This window comes from Cuculus canorus, chromosome 8, assembly GCF_017976375.1.
Source record: "Cuculus canorus isolate bCucCan1 chromosome 8, bCucCan1.pri, whole genome shotgun sequence".
Lineage (NCBI taxonomy): Eukaryota > Metazoa > Chordata > Aves > Cuculiformes > Cuculidae > Cuculus > Cuculus canorus.
In genome coordinates this window covers 20512053-20524663 of record NC_071408.1, presented here as the reverse complement: position 1 = coordinate 20524663, position 12611 = coordinate 20512053, and the positions used below count along the sequence as shown (strand labels likewise).

Here is a 12611-nt window from a genome sequence, read left to right as displayed (position 1 = left end):
CTCACTGAGACACGCCATTTCACTACCCAAATAAAAAAAAAATCTCACTTTATGTGACTGCATCTTATTGTGAACTTGCTTAGAAGCCTGTAAAGAAACATCTGTGTGGCCTGAGATGTCCAAAAACTTGTCCCCATTTCCCCCAGCTAAAGTAGCTGCTGTAATAACATATATTATATTGTCCTGAAAACCACTTCAGCTTCAAAATCATCAGCAAATGAAACGCACCACTACTCACAATGGATCTGATACCGAGTCTTAAGAAGTACAGTTTGTTCAAAGAGAGATACTAGAGGGATAAAAAGACCCTTCTCAAAATCTGGCTTCTCCCTCTGGGTTCTGAATACCTAATGGCCATTAATATACAGTAAGCATACTGTTCTGAAAGGCTTGAAGTATGTCAACAACGAAACAAAAAGGGGGCTGATATTGAACAACATCAAAGCCTTGGGATTCCCTTTAAATGCCTGACATCCAGCTTCAAGAAAGCAGCTTTCAGATCAAGGGGAATCAATGCTTCAGACAAGAAATCTCCAAACACCTTTACATACTTTATTACATTTTTATTGCACGTTTATAGTATCAACCTCACTTATCTACTGACTTCCCTTAAAAACAGTATACCTTCGGCCTCTGCTTTATCATCCTGCTCCAAAGAACATTTATAGTAAACAGCAAATGAAAACACCTCCTCCTCAATTATCTTTTGGAAGAAAAATTCCTAGCCTCTAATGCTCTTGGAAGTAACAGTGGTTATAAAAATATGAAGGGTACCCTATTTAACTACAAGAGACAGGATAGAAGTAACATGGCTGCCCGTTCTACACAGTTCCTCAATTATTTAAGTTATCTCCTCAGTTCTGGCGTAGAACATAAGTAGTAATTTATTTCATTACTACTTTATAAGGCAGTCAACAACTGTACGAAAATAAAGGATCCTGAACCCTTTATATTCAGTCTAACTAAAATCAAGGCTCCATAACGAGTACAGTTTTCCATTAAGCAGCTCTAATGTGTTAGAAAATCCATCAAAATAGTATCACAACCTGTTTTTGCAAAGTACAGAATTTGAGTATATTAATTTAAAATATTCAGTTTAGCCAGCCTGCAACTTCCTACCCTTAATGCTGATTTTGATTTATGCTACCATTTAGAATATTTACTGAATTAATTCTCAAAGGACTCACGAAAATCTTTTTTTCTCCTTTGAAATCAGCAAACACCTCAACATTTTAGTGCTTCTTCTGTCGATAAATCTTCAATTGTCTTTACAGTTTGGAACTGAGAAAGATTTAAAATGACTGAGCATTTTTAAAATAAAAAAAAAAAAAAAAGAGGAAGAAGAAGAAAATACTAGTTGGTTCCAGAAAGGGAATTTACAAACATAGCTCAGCTTGCTAAAACAATGCAAGTTATTTTTATGTAGTTAAAAAGAACCACACTATTTAAAGAAATAGTTAACAAACTAAGATTACTAAACTTGGAACAGTTCTCTGTCCTTAAGCTGCTAGCGAGTAGCACATCAAATTAAGAGAATCCCCAAATAGCTATCCACTTGGCATTTCTCCGAGAGGAAATCTGAAAGAATGAATACAGAAAAGACTCCAGTTTGATGGGCAATTGCATGAATTAGCTAAATCTCCCTGGAGTGGTGTAAAGTTTGTTCCCTAATGTGACAGAACCGAGATGTGAAGAAAAAAAATCAGGCTGCAAAATCTAGAGAGATCTAGCCTAACTAAGGCTATTAAGAAATCTTGTACTGGGGATCTGACATTCTTCTGCGGCATAGTTCTTTGAGGTGCATTCAATCCCACATCCTATCGTGTATCTGATAGCCTAGGGCTAGCTACAAAAGTGAGAGCTGTCAAGACAGTTTAGGGTTCCAACTTAAAAACTGGCCTCCGAAATGAAAAATAAAAGAGAAATAAAACCTCATGAATCCTGTGATATTGACACATCTATACTGGAAAGGCCGTTCAAAAGCAAAAATATTATACGTTGATCAGAAATCACAAAAAAACCCCAAACCCTAGAACATAATTACATTCTACCTGTGCCATCTTATTTTTTCCTCATTTAATACAACCTTTAAGGTTGGGAGCTGTGTAACAAAAAACTTCTGTAAGGATAAAGAGGAACACAAGCACAATGCTAAAAGAGTAGATTGTGAATCAATACCAAAGTAGCTCATGAATCAATACCAAACTAATTCTGGCAAGCTTCCTAAGAGAAAAGGACACTTCTTTCAACTCTGCTCACCTCTGGGATAAGCCGGTCTAAGTGTTCAGCTCTATTTTCATGAGAAGGGTGTGTGGAGAGCCACTCTGGTAACCTGGGCTGCCCTTGAATGGCTTCTGCAAATTCCATTTGTTGCCAAAATACACTGCTTGCTCTTACATCCATACAAGCCTGGAAACAGAAAGGAAATGAATAAACCACTACATTTTAAAAGTATATTTACCTATATGAAGTATTTAAAGATACTGAACTACGAAAGACATCTTAAATTTTACATCTCTAAAGCCTGTACAGATGGTCCCCAATATATCTGACAGGAAAAGGCTGTTCTAAAACGCAGTAAAAACCTCATCCAGATAAGACAACGCATTTGTTTCTTTTAACGTCTATGTAATTCCATTGATCTTAAAAACCTTACTTATTAGGCAGTTCAGAAGAAAAACAAATTCACAATTTCTGGCATGTATTTGTTCTTAAAAAAAACCCCTCAGCTACTTGTTCCAAGCTACATTTGCAGTACACTGCCTTTTTCAAGGGTGATGGTATAATCCACAATAGAATAAAACAGTCCCACCTCTCTCTCCACAGAGGTATCTATTTAATCACAAAAAGTCATGGAACACTAATATGTAAGAATAGCATTTATACATCACCAACAGACTCCTTTGTATTTGCATTTAAGTGGAGGGGGGGAAAGAACAAGATTTCTTACGTTAATTTTTATCTGTTTAACAGAGAAAGAGACTAGTACTCAGGAACGAAAATGTCTCCCCCGCCAAATACAGAAGTGGTGCTTTAACCTTTGATTTTATGTCTTAAAATTATTAAATTAATTTCTTAAAATTATTATTATAAAAATATTATCCACATAAGCAAAGAAATGCTAAGATACCATTTGGCTTGTTTCTTCCTGGTATGGCCCTACATCTTAGCTATTACACAGCAGTGAGCATCCACGCAGCAATCCCATTTTTTAATGGACTGCATTATTCCCTCAGACGACTTTAAACAACAAATGTGTATTTTTTATCCCAGAATCAAAGTTAATTTAAAAAACTCTTCCTTGAAGAAATATTAACACTTATTAAGAAATAGAAATTTTCCTTATGAAATATTAACACTAGATGGTGCTGCTCTCATAGTTATCCAACATCCAGCTCTATTGCACTTATCTAGGAATAAGTGAGTTGTTTCAGTTTCTTCAGTTTAGAATTAAAATCCACAAGGACAAAAAAAACCAAACACGTGACTTAAAAAAAATATGAAAAAAAAAATTGAGTAGTTTCCGACCAAATTTTTGTCATACTTTAGCAAAGCCACATTATTTTTATGGCTGTATTTAGACTAAATCTCTAAATATGGAAACAATATTGATACAATTAATAATTATTACCAATTATAGCAAATAAAATCACAATATCAGAAAGTTCTTGAATTTCACTGTATTGTTATGAGAACAGACACTATAAATCCGCATATTTTAGGTGCACATCAATACATCAAAGCATTCCTCAGAACTTTTCATAATAGATGGAAACTAAGAAAAACAAAATTCTGAAGAGTAATTAATATCTTTACATACAATTAAGTAAATCCTACTTGTGGAAGCTCACTGTTTGGCATTCTCCTCTTTATAAACATATAGGTGTTTCTTCTAAGAGTAATAAACTACATAGAAAGTATACTATGCAGTTACTAATGCACAAGTTTACAAATTTCGATTTTATTGCATACATTTTAGCCAGAATGAATTTGTCTTTCCCTATGAACTGTTTTATTTCCCACTATTTTATTAATCTACAGATCTTAAAAATTTGGGAATCCTCCCACACAGAGTTTTCAAGTGTGAAACTCACTCTGAGTATAACATAAACTGAAAAATGTCTGGTAAATTGCTAATAAAACAAGCCAGTTGTAGTTACCTTTGCTGCAAACTGAAGTCCCACTTTATCAGCTTCAGCTTCCAATGTTCTGCTGTATGGTCTGTCAAACATAAACTGCAAAGAAGCACACCAAAGCTCTATTTCCTGGGTTTGAAAGTGTACAAAGCTAGATCACTGCAGCTATCTTCTCACAAGAAATGGTGTTTCTCTACCATGTTGATCAGTATTAATCCTAATGTCATCTTCAACTCCATTACGTGTAATTCATCGATTCAAATTATACATATTTTCATGCACCCCCATCAGCCACTCTCACAGCATTTTGCAGCAACTAAAGGGTCAATGCCAAGGTCAAATGAGATTTTTTCACTCCACTCTTTTATTGGCATTAAGGTTTTAGTTGTAGTTTTTTTTGTATGTAAAAATTCCAGTGGTTGCCTTAAACTTCCATGACGATTGTCGTTATGCCTGGTATGATCTATCTGGTATGGCGAACAGCCCACAGTGTGGAATGTAGCCATAAATGTTTTCATGCAGAAATCACTTCTTTGTCATTATTATTCCCCAAAACAAGTTGCAAATTGCCCTTGAGAAATCGAACTAGAAGACATAAATCTGATGAACCCCTCTCCCATCTTTCTAGGGTATGACATTTTATTAACACAACACATATTGAGAGACTGTGACAGTTTTCTCAAATGGCAATTTAGTCATATATAGCAGGATCTTCTGGCATATGTAATTCGTGTAGATTTGGGCAGCCTTGCCCTTGTATATCAGGTTATAGTAAATGCAAGTCAGGACTGCTAAAACATTCTGTTACTCCAGAGGTAAGGAAAACACCACAACCTTCTAACTTACACATTGATTAGGAAATTCCAGCTTAAGAATGGGGATGTGCAAGATTAGTGAAAAAATTTTATCAGCTCTTTATCTGGTTATAAAAACATGTCTTCCTCCTAAGTTCCAGGAAATAAAAAAGACCAGAACACAGAACAGTCTGAAACAAAGAGCACCAAAGAAATGGTCCAGTCCCTTGAGTAGACAGAGATATCTGTAACTTTTTGCTTCTTTCTAAGGCAGAACTGATAATTTTTCCTTACTAGGTCAAAAATAAAAGTCAATCAAAGCTAATCCTATATGGGTTTTGTAAAGCCAAATATGCTGATTTATACGTACACATAGATGATGTCACATTAAATTCTTAGTAAGATGCCCGATACAGTGAATATAAAGTACTGTAACTATAGATGCTTGTGTGCAGGACATGAGTAAAGCTCAGAGTCACACTTTGTGCTATTCCAAGAACAATTCTTAGGCTTTAGCTGCCATATAAAAAACCTGCAGCTGTAAAACTAAAGCAAACGTGTTTCAGTTCAGAAACACATGACTAAAGAACAACCATGAATGAATCCCACAAGAGAACTGGACAATTTCTTAAGGCAAGCTAACACACCAGCTCTGGAGAAAAAAGCAGAACTGGAGCTAACATGCCAGAAGGCTTACAGAGAGTCACTGGAAACTATTTACAGTCAATAATAAAAAATAAACAGTAGTCAGCAGGCAAAAAAGTTAAGCCTCTGAGGATATAAAAGCAAAACAAATACCGAAACAGAAGCAAGTACTGCAATGTGGCTCGAATAACCCTTTCATAAAGTGGAATGCTACAACTTTAAAAAGTAAAATAGTTATGGAAGAAGAGGAAAAGAATCATCCTGAGAAAAGATGCAGAAAGGTTCATTTCCATGTAAGCACAACAGCAACAACTAATGGAGACAGACATGGCACTCCTGGGAGACTAACAGAATTCCTATTCAGCATCTTTTGTATATGGAATGGCAGCATTGCCAGTATTAATTGGTTATTTATTCTGCATTACATATGGATATGTCTAACCTTACTGAAGATGAGTTTGATCAGAGTCTCAAACCAGGACATTACTATATAGTATCTCATATATGACAGATCTTTTCTATAGCGCACTAGGACTATCAGCTTAAACCCAGATTCTATTGGCAATCTAAAGCACAACTCCAGTCCATGATGCCAAAATATCAGTTGCAGTTGGCCTAGAAGAGGAGAAAAGATGCTGACAGGGAGTTAAATCTTGCTGTCTAAATTATGAGCAGTCTCAAGATTGATTCACACTTTGCTTTCTCCAAATGCAAAATGCTGGCTAGCATTTATCCATGTATTGGTTTCTTAGCTACTTGTACAAATACACAAGCTCTTTAGATATAATTTATGTTCAGAAGCCACACATCTATCCATTAGCATAAGAACTACCAAAACAGATTGGTTATGTTTAATTTTATTTTTTGAGGAACCAGGCGAAATTTTCGGAAAAGCATCAAGAGAAGTCAAAGAAACCCAAGAGCTCTTTCACTTAAATTCCAATTCAAATGTTATGACATAAGCAAAATTTCTTTTAAAAAGTGGGTGTTTTAAAAAAATAAATGCATTGGTAACAGTCTGGAAGGAGAGAATAAATTAGACGGCTGAAGAAAAATGGCACCACAAAGCCTCTAAATTCTACTTTATTGGAATACATGCTGACTGAAAAGATTATTTCATTAAGTTTTATTATAGTACGGTTTCTACTTTAAAAGACTATTTAGATTCCAGATTTTCTTATCTTGGAAACACTGACAATGTATTTAAAGAATTCTATATATTTTGTTTGGTTTTAGAAACAATTTAGCGACTACTCAAAATAAAACCATGACATTCCAACATTTACAACCTCAAAGGTGAGCGAGCTACTCTTCAAAAAGACAATCACCTAACTTGATTGGCAAGCAACTACTTGAAGCTTATTCAGCTAGACCCTGTCATTTAGGGCAATCTAAAGTTCTTCCAGATGACAAACAAAAATATATATCACCTGAAGCATATGGAGAGTTACAAACCTATTTCATTCAAAAACATACTTAGATATGAATTTTTGCTTATAATATTTCTCCTCTGGCCTTTTCTCCCAAGCAGACTATCTAGGGATACTACCACCCTATAATTAAAAATGTTTTTCCATCAAAGTCAGGAAGAATAATATGAAACGTCAGTCTTACCTCCTTCAATTTGCTCTGAATCAACTGGCCAAAAACTGCCAAACTATCACGAGGACAGATGGCCCAAATCATAGTGAGGAAGATGAGTGATAGAAAATCCAATAAATGAACCAGGCTGGCTTTCTCTGCCTGCAAACAGAAATTGTCCCATTTTCATTTCTTCTGATGCTTCTTTAGAAAATAACAGAATTTAGAAATACTGTAGAAAACACTGATTTTGTTCTTCTATGCAGCCACAGGAACAGGGCAAGTAAAAGCTCCCCTGCTTGCACAAAAGCACCCCAGGCGGATACAAAGTACTTTCAACTTAGAATCCACACCTACTGCATAAACACAGCTGACATAAATACACCTTGGCTACCTCCCAATTTGAGAATTCAAATTTGAGAGATTCAAAGTTTGAGGTAAGATGATGGCAGCATGCAGACAGAGTTCTTCACTAAAAAGGCCATGAAACACCTTAGTTGAAATGAAACATCCATAGAAAGACCTAGGAGACTGTTCTTCACCTTAATTTGAGACATCTCCAGACCAAGTTCTAAATAACTGTTAATAGTGAGCCATAATCCATCAATACAGCTATGAAAAAAGCACTCAAGAGACTTTGTCCTGACACTGACTACTACAGGACTTCTGATACTTATTAAGTACTGTATGTGTAGTAAGGATATTTTGTATCAGAATACTCTCATTTCAAACTCAATTTTTCATTAATTAGTATGGGGCACACTGAAACTTTGGTTGCTAGTGATAGGAAAAAACATAACTAAAGTGATTAGAATTCATTTCAGAATTTTAGACAGCCTTCTTTAAATACTCACTGCATGTTCCAGGACAGCGTGAGCTATTTCATGTGCCAAAATAAAAGACAGCTGATGAAGATCAGAAACTGCATTTAGCAATCCAGTGAAAACAAATACTTGGCCATTCTGTGAACAAAAAGAGAGTGAAAATTAAATACAAGATACATAAATAAAATGCTCTTTCAGTACTAGTAATAATTTTTTTATCGTGTTTGACTTACTGGAAGCACAAAAGCATTTACACCTGGTTCGTCTACCACGTGGATCACCCACTTGAGTGCCGAGATTTGTGGGATGTCCTCATTGCTTTCAGATAAATGACCAAAAACTGCCTCCACAACCTGATGGCGTGCATCTGTCTCGGGCAATATTTTACTTTCGAATTCCTCCATCCTCTGCAAAAAGAAATCCATCGCTTGCCACGCAGAATAAACACACAGTACATGACAAACTGCTAAACTAATGTAGCAGCTAAACACAACCTAGTTAAATCTAAGTTTTAATACATTTTTCTTTCACATAGCCAACATATTAGATTCAAGCCTTCATACCCACAGTTAAGGATTAACAAACTTAAAAGGAAATAAACTGACCACAGATCAAAAATAAGTAGTATAAACTTGGTCCTACTGCCTCCTGTATCTGTCATTTTCCTCATACACAGCTATGCTCGGCATCACAATCTGGCCCATCTTTCTGTAACTTCCTGAACTTCCATTTGAATTTATAAATTTTCTGTTTCTGTTGTAATTTGTAAGGTGGACAAATTTATATAAAAGATGTAATTTAAATATATCCTTGTACTTCTCTTGCAATATCTCACATTAACCGTCAGATGGAACACAGTGACATTCACATATGGCTGGATTATCAATTTTCACTGACTTCAGCACAGAAAATCACAGAACTCAAAGTCACAGAAATTAGTGCAATGGACAGTTTAAAAGAAAGCAATCAGATAAAAATGAGCTGATCCAATGGAAAAAAAAAAAGTAGAATTGAATGCACTTGGAAAGTACTATCTTAGAAAGTGACATCTTAGAAGAGAGGACCATAAACAAGCACCAAAGAATGCTCAAATCGGCACAGAAAATGAGTTAGATCTGAGCATGCACCTATTATCTACGTTTTTATTACTTCTGCTTTATTTTTAGACCTCTTGCTACATTAAAATAACGCAGTTAGAAACGTTTGTTACATACATATAATGTGTTCTTTAACCATCATGTGCCCCTGACGGTTTGCTGATGGAAAAGGAACTCTTAAAAAGGATGCGGACAAGAGGAGTGTGTAACTGATGGGGGTGCTCTGCAGGGTTCCAAGTATAAAAATCAAAACTTATTAGGATATAAGTAAGTTTGTTTGCCCATCTGATTAATTGCATTATAGCACTAAGAAAATCATTAACAATTTTAGAGTATTTTGATTTAAAAAAAAAATCTTACCATAACATATTCTATCTCTGACAGTTCTCTGAAATGCTCTTTTCCAAACACCAACAGTCGAGGGCGCCCAGTAATGGGTGTCTCCTCCAAATGAGTGAAATAAAACACGACAAATAAAACTCCCAAGCTACCAACACCCAGGAGTATCTTCCATTTATTCTTCCTTGCACTTTCTTTAAAAAGTTCCCGCTTATTAGGAGGAAGTGCCTTCCACCAATTTCTTATGCTCCTGTAAGATACAAACAGTGTTAACTTAGGACATAGTTAAAAACAATTGTTCCAGTGTCTGCCCCTCCTACACATTACAGTCTCAGCTTATGCAAGAGCCTGAGGAAGGCTATACTTTAATTGGCTTCTAATCCACTCCATTTCTTCCCACTACCACATGTAAATGAGAACGAGAAGAGCAAAAGAAAACATCTAACACCTCTGATAACAGAAACAACTTATTGTTGAGCAAACTGACAGTTTAGGCCACAGTCCTACAAAATTTTGCACAGACATTAAAATGAAAAAGTAACAAATACACCTATACCATTTTCTGCGAAAAAAAACCCAACAATGAACTCCTGCACACATCTTTGCACAGTGGAGTCTTACACTGAGATAGGAAGTAAGAAAGTATTTTACCTGCCAAGAAGGATAGCAAATAGTTTCTGAATTGGCTTAACAATAATCCAGAAAAGGGGAAAAGGTACAGCCTGAAATGACGGTGATGTGCGAAAAGATCTGATGCTCTGAATGTTCCAAATAGAAAAACGCTGTGGGAGTTGCCCTACAGAACTGATCTGGAGGGATGCAGTCTTCTCCCAGAATGGCTGAGGGGACTGGAAACAAAAACTTCCTAAATTGTGGTGTGCATTCTTGTGTACTTTTGTATTTGAGGCATTCAAAAGACACCTCTGTCCTTTACAGAGGAGGCTCGTATAGCAGTCAGGGCTTCCAGTCAAAAAACAGATTCTAGTATTTCCACTCAAATTCAGCCTTTGGCATCTGCGTCGTGTACAACTAGCTTGAATTCGGCAATATCCTGCGTAAGATCTATAGAGATTATTGCACTTTCCCTGCTTGGTCAAAGAAGCCAAATGAAAGAAAATACAGTTCATGTCCGACAACTTTAGACCACGGATGTTATTCATAACTTCTTTGGTTAGTTACCCTGAAACAAAGAAAAAAACCAAAATAGAGGTATTAGGAAAACTACCCAAACAGGAAACTCTGAAACAATACTTCATTTCATCTGAACAGCTACCCTGTACTTGCCAACAGCTGCAGTGCACAAAAGGAACATCACAATTAAAACTGCATCCTGCTGCAGTTTTAAGATACCAATCTGCTTTAGAGGAGCCTCAGTGACACCGAAAATGTGGGCAAATAAACTCTCTAAGACTCATTTTGGAGCTTCAGAAAGCAAGCACCTGGTAATCAGGCTTGGGCAGCACAAGGAAGTGATCTCCATCAATCGCACGCAGCGAGACAAGAGCAGGGACAGAATGGATTTCCCACTTACAAGCATATGTACAAATTCTCCCAGAAGTCTTATGCATATTCTACTACTCACCAAGGACTGATTTTAACTTTATTATGAACCTTACAACAGTCAAAACTCTTGCCAATCTGGAGCTTTGGAGACAGCTCTCTGCTTGACCTTGGCTTTGACACAGGGAGAGACTGCAAACAGCGGTGGCTACTGAAGAAAACACATCTGTCAGCACAGAACATAAGGTTCATCTTCAAGGAATAAACAGTGCCTGGAAAAACACTGTTTCTACGAAAAAATGCGATCAGAGGGACATTCTGTCTAACTTTCAAAAAGCCCACAATTATTTAGATGAAACTTAACTCAACTTCAGCTTAAATAAAAAATATTCCACTTTTTTTAACAGTAACCACTTCTTGTATGGATGGATCACTGAGAACAAAACCAAGCATGATTTTCCTTTCACTTTTACTGCCACCAGATCAGAATGACTGCGGCATGCCAGCCGTGTGTGCATCACTCCCTCTCCGTGCTGGCCTCCTTCCACTGATACCAAAAATGCCAGCAAGTAAAATGCTCTAAGACTCATTCTGGAGTTTTAGAAAGCAAGTATCCTTTACCAGGCCTGAGTAACATCTTGGAGTGATCTCCATCAATCGTGTCCAACAAGACAAAAATTGGTTACAGAACATATTTCCCACTTACATGCATCTGTATAAACTTCCCCAGAAATCTTAGATGTATTCTATGCACAGGTCCTACACCTGGGATGGGACAATCCCCGGTTGCAATACAGTATGGGGGATGATGTGATAGAGAGCAGTCCTGCAGAGAAGGACTTGAGGGTGCTGATTGATGAGAAGCTCAACATGAGCTGGCAATGTGCGCTCACAGCCCAGAAGGCCAACCGTATCCTGGGCTGCATCAAAAGAAGCGTGGCCAGCAGGGTGAGGGAGGTGATTCTGCCCTTCTATTCCGCTCTTGTGAGACCTCATCTGGAGTTTTGTGTTCAGTTGTGGAATCCTCAACATAAGGATATGGAACTGTCAGAACGGGTCCAGAGGAGCCTACAAAGATGATCAGAGGGCTGGAGCACCTCCCATATGAGGACAGGCTGAGAGTTGGGGTTGTTCAGCCTGGAGAAGAGATGGCTCCGAGACCTTATAGTGACCTTCCAGTGCCTGAAGGGGGCCTGCGGGAAAGCTGGGAAGAGGCTGTTTACAAAGGCTTGTAGTGATAGGATTAGGGGCAATGGGTATAAACTGGAGGGGGACAGATTTAGACTAGACATAAGGAAGAATTTCTTTACGATGAGAGTGCTGAGGCACTGGCACAGGTTGCCCAGCGAAGCTGTGGCTGCCCCATCCCTGGAGGTGTTCAAGGCCAGGTTGGATGGGCCTTGGGCAGCATGATCTGGTGGGAAGTGTCCCTGCCCATGGCAGGGGGTTGGAACTAGGTGATCTTTAAAGTCCCTTCCAACCCAAACCACTCTCTGATTCTATTACTCTCCAAGGCCTGATTTTAACGCTATTAAACATAACAAGAGTCTAAACTCCTGCTGATCTGGAACCGCCTCCAGCTCCCTGCTTGATTAGTAAGGATTCCAAACAGTGGTGATGACAAGGGACACTCCTGTTCAGCACAGGTGACACCGAACACAAGGAGTTATCAACTTCAAGGACAAATAACGCCTA

General features: G+C 37.4%; 1 protein-coding gene across 3 annotated transcripts in view; it reads right to left on the bottom strand.

The window, feature by feature from the left end:
- Positions 1–12611, bottom strand: part of OMA1 (OMA1 zinc metallopeptidase) — a 30468-nt gene that overhangs the window by 17334 nt on the left and 523 nt on the right. For all 3 annotated transcript variants that reach the window (XM_054072944.1, XM_054072946.1, XM_054072945.1), the window contains exons 2-8: positions 10068–10596; positions 9438–9666; positions 8214–8387; positions 8011–8118; positions 7190–7318; positions 4161–4235; positions 2260–2409 (exon numbers count right to left, since the gene is read on the bottom strand). In XM_054072944.1, coding sequence (XP_053928919.1) covers positions 2260–2409; positions 4161–4235; positions 7190–7318; positions 8011–8118; positions 8214–8387; positions 9438–9666; positions 10068–10576 — 1374 coding nt within the window. In that variant the 5' untranslated portion in view covers positions 10577–10596. The remainder of the gene's footprint in view (positions 1–2259; positions 2410–4160; positions 4236–7189; positions 7319–8010; positions 8119–8213; positions 8388–9437; positions 9667–10067; positions 10597–12611) is intronic.